The sequence below is a fragment of the Glycine max genome, chromosome 2 (assembly GCF_000004515.6).
Source record: "Glycine max cultivar Williams 82 chromosome 2, Glycine_max_v4.0, whole genome shotgun sequence".
Taxonomy (NCBI): Eukaryota; Viridiplantae; Streptophyta; class Magnoliopsida; order Fabales; family Fabaceae; genus Glycine; species Glycine max.
This window is the reverse complement of record NC_016089.4, coordinates 14,291,429-14,311,699: the sequence shown is the minus strand read 5'-3', so window position 1 is coordinate 14,311,699 and position 20,271 is coordinate 14,291,429. Positions and strand designations below refer to the sequence as shown.

Below are 20,271 nucleotides of genomic sequence, written 5' to 3'. Positions count from 1 at the left end.
TGTGTTGTTTTTCATCCATCTTCTTCACCTTCATCTTTTTTTACCTTCACCTTTCATCTTTTCTCGTGTAAAGTTTCATCCAAACTGTGACCCTCCAATGGACAGATTTGTAGCTCATCGGTGATGGGATGGTCCAATTTTGTCGGCGTCTTCATCTACAACAAAATAGGAGTGTCCATGCAAACTACCCATGTTGTTGTTGACTTCAAGGAGCGTCGACAACCCTAGAAGACTTTTTTGGAGATGTCAGAATTGGGAGGTGAGTGCTCTAATTGTTGTATTTTTTTGTTCTTCATGTCCATGTTCTCTTTTTATGTTCTTCATGATCCTGCAACTTTTTTAGAATCCAAGTACCTGCAACTTTTTTGACTAGGCTAAAGGTCTTGTCAATATTAGAGGAGCAAATGTTGATTGAAGGAAAACGGTTGTTGCTTATCCAAGCCAAGGCATATTTCATAGGATAGAACACCAATTGGAGTAGCAGTTAGAGGAGGCTCAAAGAAAGATTATTAAATTGCAGAAGAAAATTGTTGGTGAAAGAAGGAATGTGTATTTTTTTTTTTTTGGGTTTGTTGGTGATGTGTTTGTCCATGTTAGGGGCATTGATTTTCATTTTTCTGTTGGAATATAATTGCTGAATGTAATGGGTTGATGTTGTTGTTAGCAATGACCAAGTTGTTCTTTCGTATTAATGGAGTTTTACATACTTCATCTTTAAATACTTCAGTTTTTGGTCATTAATGAAGTTTTACATATTTTATTTTTAAATACTTCATTTTTAATTTTACAAATTACAACATTCTCTTTAAAGAGTCCTTGTAAATACTTCAATTTACCATGTATTAATTTAGTTTTACATTAAATCATTTTTAAATACTTGAGTAAAGCATTCCTGTAAAAAAGGCAGTAAAGCGTTTATTTGTGTATTGAATGAAACAACAAAGTTTATGTAAAATATAGAAAATGAAGTTTAATATTGATATGGATAGTCTTTAATAATCACATAATATTATAACCATTGTCTGATAAAAAAAAGCAGTAACAAATAGTGTTTAGTACTTTGGATTCCATCAAAAGACTACACAAAAGATTCCTATTGTTTAATTAAACCAAAAAAAATCCCACCCACTTAGCAAATACATCCAAAAAACTCTCATTAGTATTGTCCATCACACATCAGCACCCAACTTAATTCCCTTACACATCTATTGATCCAAAAATAGACCCTTCATTCCCTTGTTCTTCTTTTGGTTCATCATCTTTTGATTCATAATCTTTGTTAGCAATTGTGCTGGAGTATAATTTGCAAGGAATTCCTTTTCTTTGTTGATATCCTTCATGCTTGGGGCAGAACATGTCTTCTCCTTTGCCAGTATGAGTAAACATGTTTAGAATACAAATTAGTAAGAAGTAGAACAAAGTGTAGCAATTTTTACCTTTTGTTTTGGTTGCTTTTTTCTAGACTTACTCCCACTCGAGTTAGACGTCCCAACTTGAGATGCCAGTGTTAGAATATCAGATTCAGTAGATGTTGCAATAGTGTTTCCTATAGGAATTATAGATCCAAGACCTTCCACTAGAGATTCAACATCTGCAACATTGTTTCTTGCTACTGGAATTTCATATCCAGTAGCTTGTGCCTTAGATCCATCAGGTGCAATAGTGTTTTTTACTGCTAAAATTTCATATCCAGAAGCTGATGCCTTAGATCCACTAGCTGCAATAGTGTTTCGTATTGCTAGAATTTCAGATCCAGCAGTTGCCACAGGTCACTCTTAGCAAGTTCGAGTGTTGTGTCTATATTGAACTCGTACATCTTTTTGGTATTTTTTCTTCTCAGTTTAGTTGGTCTTGTCTCTTCATCATGTTCTCTTCTTGATTTTTTTGGTCTTTCAAGCCCAACCTTATAGATTAGAGGTAGAATTGGATTAGTAGTATCTTTTGGCCATCTGTCTTCACCATTTATAGGACTCATTGTGTGGTTGTAGCATTTAGCATAGGTCTCCCTATGGTACTAGGCATGAACATAGTCTTCTGGTCTCTCTCTGTTTTGTTGTATAGCAAAAACATGTCTACAAGGTATGCCTACCAATGTCCATAAATTACAAGAACAAGTCCTAGATGCAGTGTGTGCGTGACCTCATACAACATGTTTCCACCACATTCAGCAAACTAATTTTTTTATTTTTCAATCTCCCATTCTAACCTTTTCATGGGTCTTGGCATTATTTTACCTTGAATTTTTTCCAACTTTTCCCACATAACATTAAATCTAGTCATCAAATAAGTCATAATCTAGTCTAGCATAACTATTATTAGTTTACCTCTGGCAAACAAAATTACACTGTTAAAAGACTCACATAAGTTATTAATTACAACATCACACTTGGTGTAAGTAGTATATGCATGCTTACACTGCCTTTTTGGGAAATTCTTCTCTCAACCAGTCATGAGCCTTGTTGTTAATTTCTTTGATCTGATTCATTTTCTCTTCATAATCCTCCAAATAAGTTGCTTTTGAAGTATCCATCACTAAGTCCTTTAACAGAGCTTCTCTTCCATTTTTTTTAAAAAAATTAGCAATATGCCTTATAAAGAATGTGTTCAATTCTAGCGTCCAACTCATAAAATGCATTTACATGTCCCTACACAAAAAAAAAAAAACATTTTGTTTGTCACAAATTATGCAAATTACATAATATAACATTACATAATAACATAATAAACTTGATTACCTTTAGCCTGTCAAAAATGAAAACTCATTTATGGGTTTTAGAATCTCCAATGTTAGCCAACAACTCATTTCAGAACCATTTCCAACTCTATTTGTTCTCAATCTCAACAACAACAAATGTTATAGGATAGTACTGGTCATTAGCATCTTTGGCCATAACTACAAGCATCTGCCTTCCATATTATGTCTTAAGGTGACAATCATCTACTCCAACAAAAGGTCAACAACCTTCTACAAAACCTTTTTTGCAAGCATTGATACACATGTAAAAAGACTCAAATCGTAGTGGCAACATAGGAACAGGTTTGTTCACACGAATCTTATAGTTGTTGTTTGGATTTTTGGATATGAGTTCACTAATGAAGTGTCTGAGCAATATGTATTATTTAATTGCATCACCTTCAATTTGATGCAATGTTAGTTTCCTAGTAGAAATTGCACAAGATCTAGTTATTCCTACAACATAAGTGGATTTCATATCTTGCATGATTTGTGGCAATGTGAACCTTTCACATGTTCTGAACTTGTCAAGTAGCACCTTTGCAACCTACGTTAGATTGACATTTTTATTATAAAAAAACTCTGGCACGTGTATGGTTCAATTCCAGTGTTTTCAATTGAAAGGTAGTGCTCTCACCAACCCTAAATACATATGTTGTGAAAGGACACTCCTTTGTCTTACACATAACCTTCACCCTTGTATGGTCATTTTTTGGGAAACAGACCTGATAACCATTCAAGACAGAATACTCCATCATGCCTTCCTTAAAATCTTGAAAACATGTGAACTTCATTCCTAATGTCCACTTGAAATCCTTGGACATAGTTTACTTCCTAAACATTGGAAACCTTTTTCCAAGCTTTGTAGTGTCATCCTCAGATTCAACATCACTATACATCTCCTCAATTTCATAGCCAGTCTCCAAATCATGCATCTCCTTAAAATTTGTATAAGGTTCCTCATAGGGTGGATCAGGTATACTATCATCATCCATCTCATTTGGGTCTTCATCACACTAACTAGCATTTTCAATAGAAGGATCTTCATATACAACAACCTTTTGTTTTCCTTTGTTGCTCACTTTACTTTTCACTTTGGGCTCATTTTACTTCTTGGATGACTCACCGTTGTCATTAAATGCCATGGCACTATCCCAATCAAACAAATCATCTACACCATGGTCAAACACTACAATTTGTTCATTGAACAACTCCCACCCCCAGTAAGTTCACACCCATATTAACTTCATCCCCAGTAATTTCTTCATGATCACTCACCCCAAACACCACATACATATCAACTTCAAACTTATTACTAAGCATACCTTGCCAAGTCCATGGCATCTTGATCATTGGAAAAATCCCTTACGGTTTCATAATCAACATTAGACCCTTTCCACCACATTTTAAGCCCACCAATAACAAAGTACTCAAGATCGTGTATTAGGTCGACAACTTCAAGGAAGGATCATGTGTCAATATCTAAGTCGTGATAGGCATTCTCCTTTTTCCCCTCCCATTTCAATGTTGGGTTCATAACCCATGAGCCCATGGAGTGAATAGCAACTGGAAACCCCATACCTGATGAAAAATCAAACACAAATCAGTCAACAATGACCAAAATACCTAATCCAATTTGAAAATATCAAATCCCCAACTACCATAACCTAAATCGCACCCACAAAAAATGTGACCTAGTTCGCATTCGGGTCAACACGCCTATGAACACAAATTATTTGCTCACTTCAAACCCAAATGAAACCAAACATTACCTACTTTGATCCCAAAGGAACTTTAACCATGAACAACACAAATGAATAACCTAGCCCTAAACAGAATGAAAGAGTCAAAAAGTTAAATAAAATTACCTTATTGTTTGGGACGACAACCACATTCGAGTTCGAACTACCATGTACTTCGAGTTTCGACCACCATCACCACCTTCAAGTACTCCAATAATGGACGATGTGCCTTCTCACAATGCCTCTCTGTGAATAATCACTCAAATTCTGAATGGGGTAACAAACCACTAAATAGAGAAAGGGGTAATAGTCAAAAGGACATCATTGAAGACTATAAAGCCACTAAAAACGACACCAACCTCATCTTCAACGTGCACCCAAAAGATAGCCAACAAGAACTTGACATGTGGCGAGCTCCAATTCACCTGTTGATGTATTGACCTCTGACACGTAGGTTCGAATAACCCAAGCCTAGCTTCGGGCCAAAAAACAGCACATTTAAATTTTGCGAGGACGAAAAATGTATCCAAAATTTTGCAAAATGGATTTCAAACTTTTTCATATTTATATGGTCTGGAAACATATTTTAGCCTTAAAAATATTTAGTGCAAGAAAATTTAGTCAATTATAATTAAATTCCTTCCAAAAAATTAAATAATTAATTAACTTATATGATTTAATAATTTAGTTGATTGACTCATTCATTTGTTACTTTAAAACTTTGCAAAAACTGAAAATGTTTAAGGTAAAAAAAAAAAAAAAGACACAAGGTGAACTAATTCAAACATGAATGAGAGAGTATGAGACAACCCAAGCCCTCGCCAGTTCTATATTATTGGGAATTACCTCTTGCATCACTATTTTACTTCCTACACCCCCAAAAAGTCTCAAACAATTAAACATGCCCTAACCTTAGCACCTCCTTTTCCTTGTCAATATTCGTATTTTGTATTGAGAGTTGGATCTCTTTATGGTTTTGGTGGTGCTTGGACGGCATAGAGCATGTCACTCACAACTACACTAAAAGCCCTAATTAATATTGGCAAAGTAAAAGTATGAAGAAGAGTTCAATTATGGAAAGATGAAATGAAAAGGCATGGGATCGCAAAAAGGATAATCGTAGATGCTTGTCTCAGGAATGTCCTCATCATGGGATCTCATATGGCTCCTGCTATTCGTATTTTTTGTGTTCATTTTGACTATTGGATTGCACACATTGTTGACGAACACAACAAGCATGTATTTTGAGGTTGATGCCACTTTCAAACGGGAAATAAGAACAACACCACCACTACTTTATGTCCCGCCTTCTCATGGACAATTCTATTTGCATCATTTTGTTGCAATATGGACAACAAGAAGTATTTGCGATGCAAATATGTTCGATAATGGTTCGTCTATTTCAATACCTAACATTTTGCAACCTTATTTTGAAAAAGGTATTCCAAAATACGAATTTTCATATTCCAAAAAGGTATTTAAGAATAAGTATCTGGATTACTTATCTTCCATAATATCTATTTCAGAATAGGATACTCTTTCGGAAGAGTGAGTGACCATTTCGTAATTGGCAGTGCCTGGGAGAAGGGTATTAATGTATGTTTGAGTCTTTCCAAAGGTGCATGCAGCCAAAAAGGTGTATGAGAAGTAAAAGCCTACATTGTTATACTAAAACGGGCCTTGATTGATAGGACTTAGGAGAGCCTATGTCCATTGGAGCCTTTTTTGGAGGTGCATATATTCTTAAATAAATTATATATTAAGTTATTAATTATATTTTAATTTAAAAAATATATAAAATAATAAATAACAAAAAATTAAATAAAATAATATTTTATGTTTATTGTAATTATTTTTATGATTTAAATTATTTAACTATTAAATTAATTAACTTATATATATATATATATATATATTTTTTTTTTTTTATAATTACATATCCATTTTACAGCGAGGGAGTGAATTCCCAATACAAAACGGAAAGGAGGTTTTATTTTGTATAGCTTCACGATGCAAAACAAAAACTATAGTTTTGGTTGTATTGGGAACGCACACCCTATTACCAAAATGAAAACACATTTTTATTTTGTATTGTAAACAATGAAAATGTTTTTTCGTGAAGGATATTTTTGTTGAAAATATTATACTTAAACAAGAAGTATACTTAACATCCAAGCCCAAAAATAAGGCCCTTTTACCTGTTTAGCCATCCAATTTACCATTAAATTTAATTAAAATATAATATTTTAATATTCTCATCCAAGGATTGATATATATATATATATATATATATATATATATATATATATATATATATATATATATATATATATAATAAATTTGTTGATTTTGATAGGAATTATTTTAAAAATCATTTTTGTTTAACTCTCGAATTACTATTAAATTTAATTAAGAATGTATTACTTTAATATTATCATCTAATCAGATATTGATATGTATAATTAGGAGTAAGAATGGATTGAACTTTTTGATAGGGTCTACGACTTATTATGTTATCAAAAAAATCTATCATGTTACGTTTTTTTGGGTAAATTATTTTTTAAAAATATCTTTATAACTCGTATGATATTATATTAATTGTTATGGCAAAATTAATTAGAGCCTCATTAATATATTCTTGATGAAGTCTGAATCACTTAGTATATAATGTTTTTCTTCACTTAGTTTGAATTAAGAAAACAAATAAGAGATAATGTTTTAAATTTCATCATCATATTATTTATTACATTATTAAATATTATGAAAAGTGTCTCCCTTTTTCCTCCTTCCATGTCTAAAATGATTTAGTCCAACACCTTTCCACTACTGATTCACAAAGGATAACGAATACTAGCATTATTTTAAATTGTTAAAACAACAATTTTTTGTTCTTCTTTAAAACTGTAATTAAAATGAAATAGGAACAAACGGTGCCTCTGTGCATGTAAATATGTTAGTAATAAAGAAGTAGTAATTATTTGACGGTTAAAAAAATGGTGATTGGTGAGTAACCTCAACACTGGAAAGGAAAAGGCAAGATGATTCAGACAAGATATTAAGGATTGGTGTAAATTTTAGGAAGGAGTTAAACTGTTCATCATTATGGTCTTGTCTTTCTCCAACAACCGTTTCATTAGCTTCTGCCTACCCTTTCTCTTTTATTCATAACTCACCACCCACTCTCTCTCACATCATCTTCATCTTTCTCACACATCACAATCACATCATTACATTACAACAATGGACTCAACAACCGCCGCCAACGAGGTTGTCCACGAGTTTCTCCCCCTCCTCCGCGTCTACAAAGACGGCCGCATCGAGCGCCTTCTAGGCACCGAAACCACCCCTTCCGGCACGGACCCCCGCACCACCGTCCAATCCAAAGACGTCACCATCAACGCCCAAACCGGCGTCGCCGTCCGCCTCTACCTCCCACCCGCCGCCGCTTCCTCCGCCACAAAAAAACTCCCCCTTTTGATATACATCCACGGCGGCGCGTTCTGCGTATGCACCCCCTACAACCCCGCCTACCACCACCACCTCAACGCCGTCTCCGCCGCCGCCAACGTCGTCGTCGCCTCCGTTCACTACCGCCTCGCCCCGGAACACCCCCTCCCTGCTGCCTACGAAGACGCCTGGGAGGTCCTCCAGTGGGCCGCCGCCGGCCCGGAGCCATGGCTTAACTCCCACGCCGATCTAAACACCGTCTTCCTCGCCGGCGACAGCGCCGGCGCCAACATTGCCCACAACGTCGCCATGCGAGGAACCATGGAAGGCTTCACAGGGCTAACCCTCCAAGGCATGGTCTTGCTCCACCCGTACTTCGGGAGTGATAAAAAAGATGAGCTTTTGGAATTTCTTTACCCTTCCTACGGAGGGTTCGAGGACTTTAAGATACACTCTCAGCAGGATCCGAAACTGTCGGAACTGGGGTGTCCGAGGATGCTGATCTTCTTGTCGGAGAAGGATTTTCTGCGTGAGAGAGGGCGCAGCTATTACGAGGCGCTGAAGAATAGTGGGTGGAAGGGGAAGGTGGAGATGGTGGAGTTCGAGGGCGAGGACCATGTGTTTCATTTGTTCGACCCTACTAAGGATAAATCTGTGGACCTCGTTAAGCAGTTTGTCGCTTTCATCAGCCAAAGGAGTCAATTGTAAACTTTTTTTTATATCTTCGATTACTATCAATAAAAAAATATAAAACATAATTATCTATCATCAACGTTATTGTTATGAACTTTTATGGTTTCTTTTTTATTGAGTTATTACTTTGGTTTTGTTACTTTTGTAGCTTTGAGAAATGGAATTGAGTTACGTGGAACTGAGCTGAGCCAATTTTTTCTCTTTTCTGAATTCCAATCATCTTGTTCTGTGTTTTTGTCAGAATTCAAGTGCAAAGAGAAATGGGTAAATGGCGTCGCTCAATCTGTCCAGCTTCTGTTTGTCGTTTCATATTTTGAGTAATTGCTTTTGCCTCTGCGTTTCTGATTCTTATTCAATATTCTTGATGCATTTTTTAATTACATTTTTTTATTCTTAACTTTTTAATTTTTTATCAATTTTACTCTCAATTTTTTAAATTGACACATTTCTTTAAAAACACATACATACGTAATAGACTAAGCAGGTACTATATGAAATATTTTAAAAATAGAGAATCGAATGAAAGAAAATCATCAGATTTCAGATTCAGATGCAAACAAGCTATAAGAATTTGAGACCAACATGTTTTGATGGCACAGTTGATTAATAGCGCTTCGAAACTACCGCACGAAACATGATAAATTTTGAACTTCGGATCTATTTCTTTCGTTAGTATTATGTTGTCTTTTACGTACGTAAGAAAAAGTGAAACCCCTCAGGCCCTCACCATATTAGGAAACTACCATACTAGAGTGAGAACCTGATTTATTTACTTCCCAAATGTGTAAATGATATAATTGGAAAAAAAAATGTGTAAATGATGAAATGGAATAGTGCGTCTCGTTTTTCGGTTGCGTGTACATAAGACTTTAAATTGTAATGGTGTTTTTTTTAAAGTAATTGTAATGGTGTTGATAGTGGATTTAGCTTCGAAAATGTATCTTGGATTTACTTTTGACTTGAAATCTCTATATATTTTCATTTAACATGTAATTTTTGTATTTTCTTGTATAACGGGTTGATTGGTCCTATGCTATTTGACTCTGATTGTACTGTTCTACTTGTTGTAATTTTATACTTAAAATTAACAGTTTTTAATTAACGTTGGTAATTTGAGCTTGGTTGGATAAAGTTGACTTGGATTTTTAGAAACAAAATATGAAAAAAAAGAAGCATATTCGGCTCGGCCCATTAATAGTATAGCAAATGTAAAATTTAATCATTTTAAATAATAAAATAATAAATAAACCAAACTTAATTGGATAGATGTTTATATGTTACACTTAGTGCAGTTCTCATATGGGAGAAAAACTAAGATTTATTTTCATTCTTTGTCCTGAATTTCTAAATGCAAATAGGTTGGCACATGGAAGAAGAAATGAAGAATAGTAGAAACTATTTACATAAATAAGCAATGACCAAACCTATATCTCTCACCATCAAAATCTCACTTCACAATTTCACTTCCCACAGCATCAAAAACAAGAAAAAAAAATGGCCGCAAAAGAGAACGAGGTAACCCACAAGTTTCGCTTTTTCCGCGTTTACAAAGACGGCACAGTGGAGCTTTACAAACCCACCATCCAAAAGGTTGCCCCTTTCGATGACCCAATCACCGGCGTTCGCTCCAAAGACGCGGTCGTTTCAACCCACCCACCCGTTTCCGTTCGGATCTTTTTACCTCCAATATCCGACCCGACCCGAAAATTCCCGATCTTTTTCTATATCCACGGCGGCGGGTACTGCATGCAATCCGCTTTCTCCCCAGACTACCACAGTCTCGTCGCCACCACTGCCGCCGAAGCAAACGTCATTGCAGTCTCCGTGGAATACGGGTTGTTCCCGACCCGACCCATACCCGCTTGCTACGAGGATTCCTGGACCGCGCTCAAGTGGGTCGCGGCGCACGCAACTGGAAACGGATCCGAGCAATGGCTCAACAACCACGCCGATCCAGACCGTGTTTTCATCTCCGGCGACAGCGCCGGCGGCAACATAACCCACACACTGCTAACTCGGGTCGGGAAGTTCGGGTTACCGGGCGCCAGGGTTGTCGGGGCGGTTCTGGTGCACCCGTATTTCGCGGGCGTGACAAAGGACGATGAGATGTGGATGTACATGTGTCCGGGGAACGAGGGTTCGGAGGATCCTAGGATGAAACCGGGCGCAGAGGATCTGGCTCGGCTTGGGTGTGAGAAAGTGTTGGTTTTTGCGGCTGAGAAGGACGAATTGTTCCAATGTGGGAGGAACTACGCTGAGGAGCTTAAGAAGAGTGGGTGGGATGGAAGCGTTGACCTTGTTGAGAATTGGGGTTTGGGACACTGCTTTCATGTTTTCAAGCCCCAACATGAGAAGGCAAAGGAGATGTTGCAAAAGATTGTTACCTTCATCCAACAAGACTAGATTTCTTAAAATTGAAGGTACCTTGATTTTTTAGGTTGTTGTTATGTTTTGTAACTCTAGTTTGGCATGCTTTTTTTTTTTTTATTCGTAAAAATTGGATACAATATCATATGAATTTGCAATAACTAAAAAGGTTTATCATTGCACTCAACCAATTGAGTAAATCCTCTTTTGATTGTTTAACGTATGATTCTCTGTTCTTTGGCTCATGCGGAGTAAGACCGTGATGAAATAAGTATAAGAGGGAAAAGGTGAAAATAAATTTGGGAGTTGGAGTTTAAATTTGATATGTTCTAATGATTAGTATTTTACTGCAACTTTTGGCAATGAAATCAGATTTGAATCACTTGCATATTACGAATTAAATATAAGTATGACGATGATATGTTTTGTTTTGATTTTGTTATTTTAATATTATGGATGATTAATGAGTCCTCTAATTAATTTATTTCCTCGTGTTGTCTCGTGGGTTATATGTTACATTATTTGCTTTGCCTTTGCTGATATGGACACTGGAGTAATAAGGTAATGTTTAATCGTGGGTTATATGCTACAAACAGAGACAAAGCATCTCAAGTGTGAATGCATGTAACAAAGTTGAGATGGAAAATGAATGTATTTAAGTTTAAAAGTTAGGGTGAGGCATTGTTTTCTCTCTAGAAAGGTTAATCGAGTAACAAATCAACTCTCAGAAGCCAAACAAAAATGCATACTTCATGCAATCAACCCCCCTACAAAATTCATAACAAGTCATGTAAGCCCATTTTTTTAAAATAAATTAAAAAGATTTTTTTAGTTAACAATAAATAGAGTTTTAGAAAAAAATGGTAAGATTTTTATAATTAAATAAATAAGAGGAAATAACTTTATTAAAATAATGATTTGAAGGAATATAAAAGAAATACTTTGATTTATTCATTTAATATGAAATAAAATAGAATATTTCTTTATAAAATAATAAATAAAAAAAATAGAGTACATAATAGGTTGGAAATACTTAGCTATACATAGAGACATGTTAAGTCAGTTTTCATACTGGTGATAGTTTCTCTGACGGTTTCTTCTCTTCTCAATTTCGTTTTTTCCTTCTCCTTCTTCCAAAACTCTCTTTTTAATGTCTCAATAAAACAACGATTTTAAACTCGTTAACCGTTGTATCGTTGTGAAATTGAGCACCATGTTTGGAACTCATTTCCTAACATTCTTAGTGTTGAAATTTGCGAAAGAATGTTGAAGGTGAGAGAAATTTCCTTCGTATTATAGTTTTCTCTTTTTCCGCAGAGATTCAAAACTTGTCCTAGTAAACTTACGATCTCGGAGTCATTAACCGTTGGATCGTTGTGAAACTTGGACACCACCTTTGAAATCCATTTTCACACATCTCCATCATTGGGATTTACAAAATAATATCCACAAAAAGAGAAACGTCCCTTGTACCTTCACAGTAAAATGAAGGCTACAATCTTTTCTCCTTTTCTCCAACACTTGAAAATCCTAATAGAACAAATAGAGGAAAAGCTTGAAGAATCTTAGAGAATTGCTAGAGACCCAACTATCATTGTCGGACTACACACGTGAGCCCGCTTAGAGGTAAGTGATGAATTTATCACAATTAGGGTTAGAATGAACATATATAGGGATCCTTAGAAGATTAAATTGAGTTTATTTTGGGATGTTTATTAAATTATAATTTTTCCTTTATGATTATAAATATGATATTGTTGTGTTTGACGAATCAATTGATGTCCTGATGCGAATTGGTTGATAAATTGAGTGCTCTTGGTGTTTTCGTATTTTTTTACCTATAATTTTGATTCCTTGATTTTTATATGATTATGTAATATTGTTTGAGGGGTTTTACTCTTCGTGTTTTGAGAAACATTTTTGTATAAATTATTTTTATTTTGGATAAGATTCATTAGGTGAGCATGATAAATTGTAATATTTAGAGCATGAAATTGTGATTAAAATTGTGTGTAAATAATAAATTGAATATGTGATGAATTGCGAGATAACATGTTTTGAGATTATAATATTGTTATTGAGATTGAGTATAAGTGTAAAGTTGAACACGTGTTAATTTGTGAAATACATGTAAACATGTGATGATGAATTGTGACATTATGAGATATTAAATTGTGGACATGAAATTTGATTGTGAATAAGTGTGTGATTAATACTTGATGTGACAATTCTTTGTGTTGTGAGTTGAGAATTATATAATAACCTCGCTGGTGTTTATCTTGAGAAAAGTGTTTATGCGCAATGTTAAAGGAAAAGTGTAGGTTTCCTAGTTAGGAACCAATGTTAAATTGTAGTGTAATGTGTTAAACATGTTTGAAACATGAGTGTAAGGTCATGAGTATTGTATAATTCATGAACATTGTCTGCGTGCAAAAAATTGTTTTAGGGATTGGACTTGAATCAGGAAGGTGAGATCCTAACGGATTTTTTGGAGTTGAGGCCTTGGAGGTAAAGACACTCGGTTTGAGTGCTCCTTTAAGCCTGTGTTGATATCATATGATTAAAGCATTCTCGTAACACAGAGTGACCCTGGTTACCTTATGATTTTACTTAATGAGAGTGACCCGACATACCCATTGTATGATGTGTCTTGCTACGTACTCCTATGCGTCCCAAAGTGATTTTTTACTGACATGGTACTACATTGCATATAGTATTGAGTCTTAGTATAATTGTTGCATAATGCTTGCTAATTGTTTATTATGAAATTGATGGGTGTTATTACATCTTGACCTGAGTGTGTGATTCATGTGTAATGTGATGGACGATTGAAAAATGAATTTTAAATGATAAAGTAGTGAAATGATGTAAGTTGTATTAAGTTGAGCTATGTTATAAATACTTCTATAATTTATTTGGATTCCGTCTTTGTTTATTTGTATTTTTTAAATGTGATAATTCACTTCCCGTGTGTTATTTGTATTTAGATCTTGTGATGATCTCGAACCTTGTGTTCGTGGGAGCAAATGACTAGGTGGATGACTTTAAAAAACCTCGTGATAGAAGACGTTGAGACACAATGCTATGATAGGATGTGAAATTGAGGACGAATTTTTATTTTAATCGCATGATGTTATTTTGTTTTATTTTACTCCACTCATTTAACAAAATTTTTTTGTAAACTTTGACAGTTTTATTTCGAGGCGAATATGTATTTTTATAAGTTTTATTTGATAATATTAAAACGAATGTGAGCTTTTTATCCTTTTGAAATGTTTTTATTTAAATATTTTTAAAAATTATTAATTAATTCCACAGTTTTATTCCTTTTATTATTAGTATATATATATATATGTGTGTGTGTGTGTGTGTGTGTGTGTGTGTGTGTGTGTGTATGAGATAAACGGTGTCACAATTTGATTGACACAATCTACACATGCATTGTAACTAAATGTCAATGAGAAGGGGAATTGCACGGGATAGAAAAAAAAAGATAAAATTATAAATTTGGTCCCTCACAATTAGACATTGAGTGACTACTACATGTCATGTTTTTATTGGATGATGACTGTCATGTGTCATGTTTTGATTGGTCAATGAAAACAACAATGTATTTCATCTTCCATGGAGTTGACTTCCAATCAGAACATGACACGTGACAATCATCATCCAATAAAAACGTGACACGTGACAGTCAACAGTCCTTTGTAACAGTGAACGTCCAATTGTGGGGCAGGGGATCAACATTGCGTGATTTGATTAAATACGAGGATAAAATTTGTGAATAATTTTACCGGAAGACAAAAATCCGAAATTAAAGACAAAATGAAGGACAAAAATACAATTTTACCAAAAAAAAAAAACAAAATATGTTTCGCCCTTTTGCAGACTGACTTAAATACAAGAATCATACTAATGATTCGCAGCATTTTTTATTACCCACGGTTTACTGCAACCCTCGAAAATGCACGCAGAACTTCCCGGTGGTTTTTCACCCTTGCACTTTTCAGGGGTTTACTTACTGCTGTTAATAACATAGACACTACCTGCGGTTTTTGTACTCCACGAACAAAAACCCGTTAATGTCAATTTTTTTTTCTAAAAAAAAAAACTACTGTTCGGGATTTTATTGTGTACAAGCTTGTACACATATAAATTAATTAATGACCTAATCCATTAGAAATCTCGTTAATTAACAAAAACCACTAAAATGTCAAAATGTTAAAGCAAATGAAGATCTTAACATGGTAAGTAAAAGAATCACCGAACTTTATAATGGTAGTCGCATGTGAAATGCATATTTTATTATATAACATCTGTACAAAATTTATCTTCTCAACCTAGCTACCAACAAAATTTAAAACGAGAAAAACAAAAAAAATTAGTCAGGATTACATGGGCCATTTTCCCCCTTTGCATTAAAGCACAATGTTCATGCCTATGTAGGTATCACTTTTATTGACTATATACATTAAAGTACCATTGCTAGACATGCACCATTTGTTTCTTCAACCAACACTGAAACAACGAAATTGGAAGGTAAATAGAAACCTTAATTCCAAGAGTGAATAAAATCCAAATTAGGAGATCTTCAAAAATTGGCAACCGATAAATCATATTTTTTTCAAAAAAAATTCCTGAAAGCAATAATTAACAAAACTGAAATACTTCTTTCCCAATTCTCTTTTTTCAAAGTATAAATGTTTCTTTCTTTCTTTTTATTATTACAACTAAAATAAGGGATGATACCCATTTATTACCTGCAAAGGTCAGCATAACCCAATAACAGGACAAGCTTCATCAGTTTTTTTTCAAGCCCGCAATATCAGACATTACGCAAGTCACGCATACAAGACCAAGACGGCATCGAACGGAAATTTATATACTATATAATATAATAGTAGTAGTATTATAATAATAATAAAATAAAATTTATAAACATTTCGAAATAATTATATATTTTACAAGTCTACAAAGTAGAAGTCGAGGCACGTCACGTGAATGACCGTTGACTTACATTTTTAGGCATAGCCATTGAAACTTTGGAAGTCACGATCTTCTCACCAACCAAAGTTTGCCATTTATGTATGATTAATTGCATATCCTTCTCTAAATCACAACACAACCAAAACTTACATTAATTTCTTCACTCACCATGGATTCCACCTCCAGCGAAGTAGCCATCGATCTCTCACCCCTTCTCAAACTCTACAAAGACGGTCACGTCGAGAGACTCATAGGCTGCGACGTCGTTCCGCCGGGTCACGACCCCGCAACAAACGTTGAATCCAAAGACATCGTAATCTCCAAAGACAACGACGTATCGGCCAGAATCTATATTCCCAAACTCACCGATCAGACCCAAAAGCTTCCACTTTTCCTTTACTTCCACGGTGGAGGTTTCTGCATAGAGACACCGTCTTCATCCACTTACCACAAATTCCTCAACTCAATCGTTTCAAAAGCCAACGTAATCGGCGTCTCTGTTCATTACCGAAGAGCCCCAGAGCACCCTGTTCCCATCGCACACGAAGATTCATGGACTTCGTTGAAATGGGTCGCGTCCCATTTCAACGGAAACGGCCCCGAAGAGTGGCTCAACCGCCACGTGGATTTCGGGAAAGTGTTTTTCGGTGGGGACAGTGCCGGAGCGAACATCGCACACCACATGGCCATTCGGGTCGGGTCCCACGGACTTCCTGGTGCAGACCCGATTCAAGGGTAAAACGCCTAAAGTTTTGAGTTTTAGAGCCACTAATAAAAAGTTATTTCTTATTACTCTCGCTCTTGATTATAAAAAAAAAATGACATGATTGATTAAATAATTAAAATTTGTTTATATTTTAAAAAAATAAGAATAATTTATTGTTTATATTCGAGATTAATATTATTTTTTTTTAAAATAAAAAATGTTATATATGCAAACTTTTAACTAAAAGGCTTATGGCACCTCACTCTTTTGTTCAAAGTTATTATTTTTTTCTTCTTATTTTTACTTTAGGTCTGAATTTCTGTTGGAGCGACCCTGTGCGGGTGTGAACTTTAAAGGAATGGTTTTGGTGCATCCTTACTTTTGGGGCGTGGAGCGAGTTGGATCCGAGGCCCGAAAACCCGAGCATGTTGCCCTTGTGGAGAATCTGTGGCGTTTTACATGCCCGACAACGGTTGGATCCGACGATCCGTTGATGAACCCGGAAAAGGATCCGAATCTGGGGAAGCTGGCTTGCGAGAGAGTGATGGTTTTTGTTGCTGAGAATGATTTGCTGAAAGATAGGGGTTGGTATTACAAGGAATTGCTCGAGAAGTGTGGGTGGAACGGTGTTGTGGAGGTTATAGAGGCAAAGGGAGAGGGACACGTGTTTCATTTGTTGAATCCAGATTGTGACAATGCTGTTTCCTTGCTCGATCGAGTTGCTTCCTTTATCAACCATAGTTAAGGATACAGTTATGAGTTTCTATGTGATATGTCTGTTTGCACTTGTTACTTGTTACTTGTTAGTAACATCCTTCCTTTACTTGAGGTTATTTATGAGAATCTGCACTTTCTGTTTGATGTAGCGTATGTCACTCACACTGACTATGTATGTTGAGCAATTCTAGCATCTGCTTGAAAATATGTTCTATTGAAAACGCTATATACATGGAACGAAACACTCCAATTAGACCTTCTTTTTTGGTACAAAGAAGAAATTAGCTTTAACTAATTATACTTAATGACTACGTGCATGTGTAAAAATTGCTCTGGACTGCCAAACTATTTTACTTCAGCAAAAATCAACGAAATGGTGTGTTAGTAATATAAAATTAAAAGAATAAAGCATCAAGAACCATTTTCCTAATCACTGCAAAACTACGTGCATGTTAGTAATATATATATACCTTCCTTTTCTCTGCATCACAGAAACTAACCCAGTTTCTTCACCATGGCAGAAGAAGCCATTGATATGTCACCCCGTCTCAAAATCTAGAAAGACGGTCGCGTGGAGAGACTCAGAGGCTGCGACGTCGTTCCGCCGGGTCACGATCCCGCAACAAACGCCATCTCCAAAGACGTAGTGATTTCCAAAAACGACGACGTATCAGCGAACATCGCACAGCACATGGGTATTCTCGGGCCGGGGCCCACGGGCTTCCGGGTGTGAACGTTGAGGGAATTGTTTTTGGTGCATCCTTACTTTTGGGAAGTGGAGAGAATTGGGTCTGAGGCTTGCTTGCAATTGCGTGTTGGTTTTTGTTGCTGAGAATGATGTGCTGAAGGATATGAAGGACGCGTTCTTCATTTGTTGAAGAATCCAGATTGTGAAAACGCTGTTTCCTTGCTCCATCGAATTGCTTCCTTCATCAACCATGTTGACTCCTATGGGTTACTTCCCAATTATGAGATTAGCTATTAAGATCACTCTAATATTGTCGTTGCTTTTTAATTAATTAAACTTAGTACAATGTGATTGTCAAAAAGTTGCTCAGGATTTCCAGACTTTTTACTTCAGCAAAAATCAATTAAACTGAGTATTAGTGACATTTTTCTTTATAAAAAAAATGTAGGTCTATTAACCATTTTCGTGATCACTGCCAAATTGGTCATTAGGGATAATTTTGTATTGCCTAATGATGATCAGTGAGATTGATTCACCTATCCTCCACTGCAGGGAGGTCTCATTTTTATCCCACGATGCATGCTCTCGGGTTAGAACACCATTAGACATATGAATAATTGAACGATTGGTTGGAGTACCTCAGCCACGTCCACGAGTGAAAAAATGGTATCTCCATTCCTGTTGTTGAAACAAATCCTCACTCTGAAAATAGTATTATTTCTCCTAATCCACATAGACCACAAAATTCACCACCAGATGTATGGCTTTTTTTACCACAATGGGCAATTTTTTTCAGTAATTTTCAAATTATTTCATGAAAGCAAGTAAGCCTTAAGAGATACTATAACTTTTGAGTTAAAAATGGTAATATTTATTACTTATATTTTTTACTTTTTTTAATTGAAGTTGTTAAACTATTTACGACTTCAATGTAATCTTTTTTTCTTACGATTTTAAAGTCGTAAAGTTTTTTTATGTTACGACTTCAAAATAGTAAGTTTTTATTTTTTTAAAATTTTATAAAGTCATAAGTCTTTTTTTTTTTTTACGAGTTTGAAGTTGTTATTTTTTTTATAGTTACAATTTTTAATTTTAGAATTTTTTATTTACTTATATTTTCTTTTTTGTTTTGTTTTTAATTTTTAAAAAAGATTGTAAATATTTTTATTTATTTAATTATTAAATAAACATTTTATTTTTTCATTTTAAAAAATAAAATTCAATAACATTATTAAAAGATTATCTAAATTTTAAATATATTAAATAAAAAATATTAAAGAATATAATATATTTTAAATAAAAAACATTAAAAAATATATAACATATTAAATAAAACCATAAAAAATATGCAGCATATTAAATAAAACTAATAGCAAATAAAATTAAAGATATTTATTTAATAATTAAATAAATATAATTGTTTACAATTTTTCAAAAATTGAAAACAAAACAAAATAAAATAGAAACAAACAAAATAAAAAGGGATGAGTTAAATTATCTGTAATGACATTTATTTACATTTAAAATGATTATTTACACTCATGCTAAATATTTGAAGAGAAAATTTTGTTATTCATAATAAATACATTACTTCTAGACTAGTTATTGAAATGGTCTAGATTGGACCATGTGATACAACATATTAAATAAAATTAATAATAAGTAAAATTTAAAATATTTATTTAATAATTAAATAAACAAAATTATTTACAATTTTTTTAAAAAAAATTGAAAACAAAACAAAAAAAATATAAGCAAATAAAAAATTCAAAAATAAAAAACTTTAAACGTTAAGAAAAACAAAACGAATTCAAAGTTGTAAAAAAAAACTTATAATTTTGAAGTGATAAGTTAAATAAAAAAATTTACAATTTTAAAGTCCTAAAATAAAATAAAAAATAACTTAACAACTTTGAAGTCATAAATAATATTAGCACTTCAGTTAAAAAAAAAAATCATCATAGATATTACGACTTTTAATTTTCAGAAGTCATAACACATGTTATAACTTAATAAATTTTGGAAAATAATTTGAAAAGTAACTAATGAAAAAAAAAACTGCCCCTTAATGAGAAAAAAACCCATATGTATCTCCATTTCTTTGATTAACTCCTTTGTTGTAAGATATAACATGATGTTGCCAGAAATGCATAATAGGTAGTGTTGTCGGCAAAGCAGTTGTGATGTTCAA

At 34.3% G+C, this 20,271-nt stretch overlaps 3 protein-coding genes across 4 annotated transcripts; all 3 read left to right on the top strand.

Annotated features, from left to right (window-relative positions):
- Positions 1–7,539: 7,539 nt before the first annotated feature.
- Positions 7,540–8,792, top strand: LOC100800199 (probable carboxylesterase 2). Its single transcript, XM_003518802.5, has one exon. It carries the CDS (start codon positions 7,717–7,719, stop codon positions 8,629–8,631), a length of 915 nt encoding a protein of 304 aa, XP_003518850.1. The 5' UTR covers positions 7,540–7,716; the 3' UTR covers positions 8,632–8,792.
- Positions 8,793–9,867: 1,075 nt separating this feature from the next.
- LOC100806608 (probable carboxylesterase 12) lies at positions 9,868–11,226 on the top strand. Its single transcript, XM_003520120.5, has one exon. It carries the CDS (start codon positions 10,111–10,113, stop codon positions 11,017–11,019), a length of 909 nt encoding a protein of 302 aa, XP_003520168.1. The 5' UTR covers positions 9,868–10,110; the 3' UTR covers positions 11,020–11,226.
- Positions 11,227–15,973: 4,747 nt separating this feature from the next.
- LOC100801816 (probable carboxylesterase 12) lies at positions 15,974–18,537 on the top strand. 2 transcript variants are annotated; one of them, XM_003518805.5, is made up of 3 exons: positions 15,974–16,704; positions 16,985–17,415; positions 17,914–18,537. In XM_003518805.5, the coding sequence occupies exons 1-3, from the start codon at positions 16,139–16,141 to the stop codon at positions 17,949–17,951; spliced, it is 1,035 nt and encodes a 344-aa protein (XP_003518853.2). In that variant the 5' UTR covers positions 15,974–16,138; the 3' UTR covers positions 17,952–18,537. The 2 variants fall into 2 exon arrangements, with proteins under 2 accessions (XP_003518853.2, XP_040862643.1); XM_041006709.1 differs by having other exon boundaries at positions 16,985–17,427; positions 17,914–18,050.
- The last annotated feature ends 1,734 nt before the right edge of the window (positions 18,538–20,271 follow it).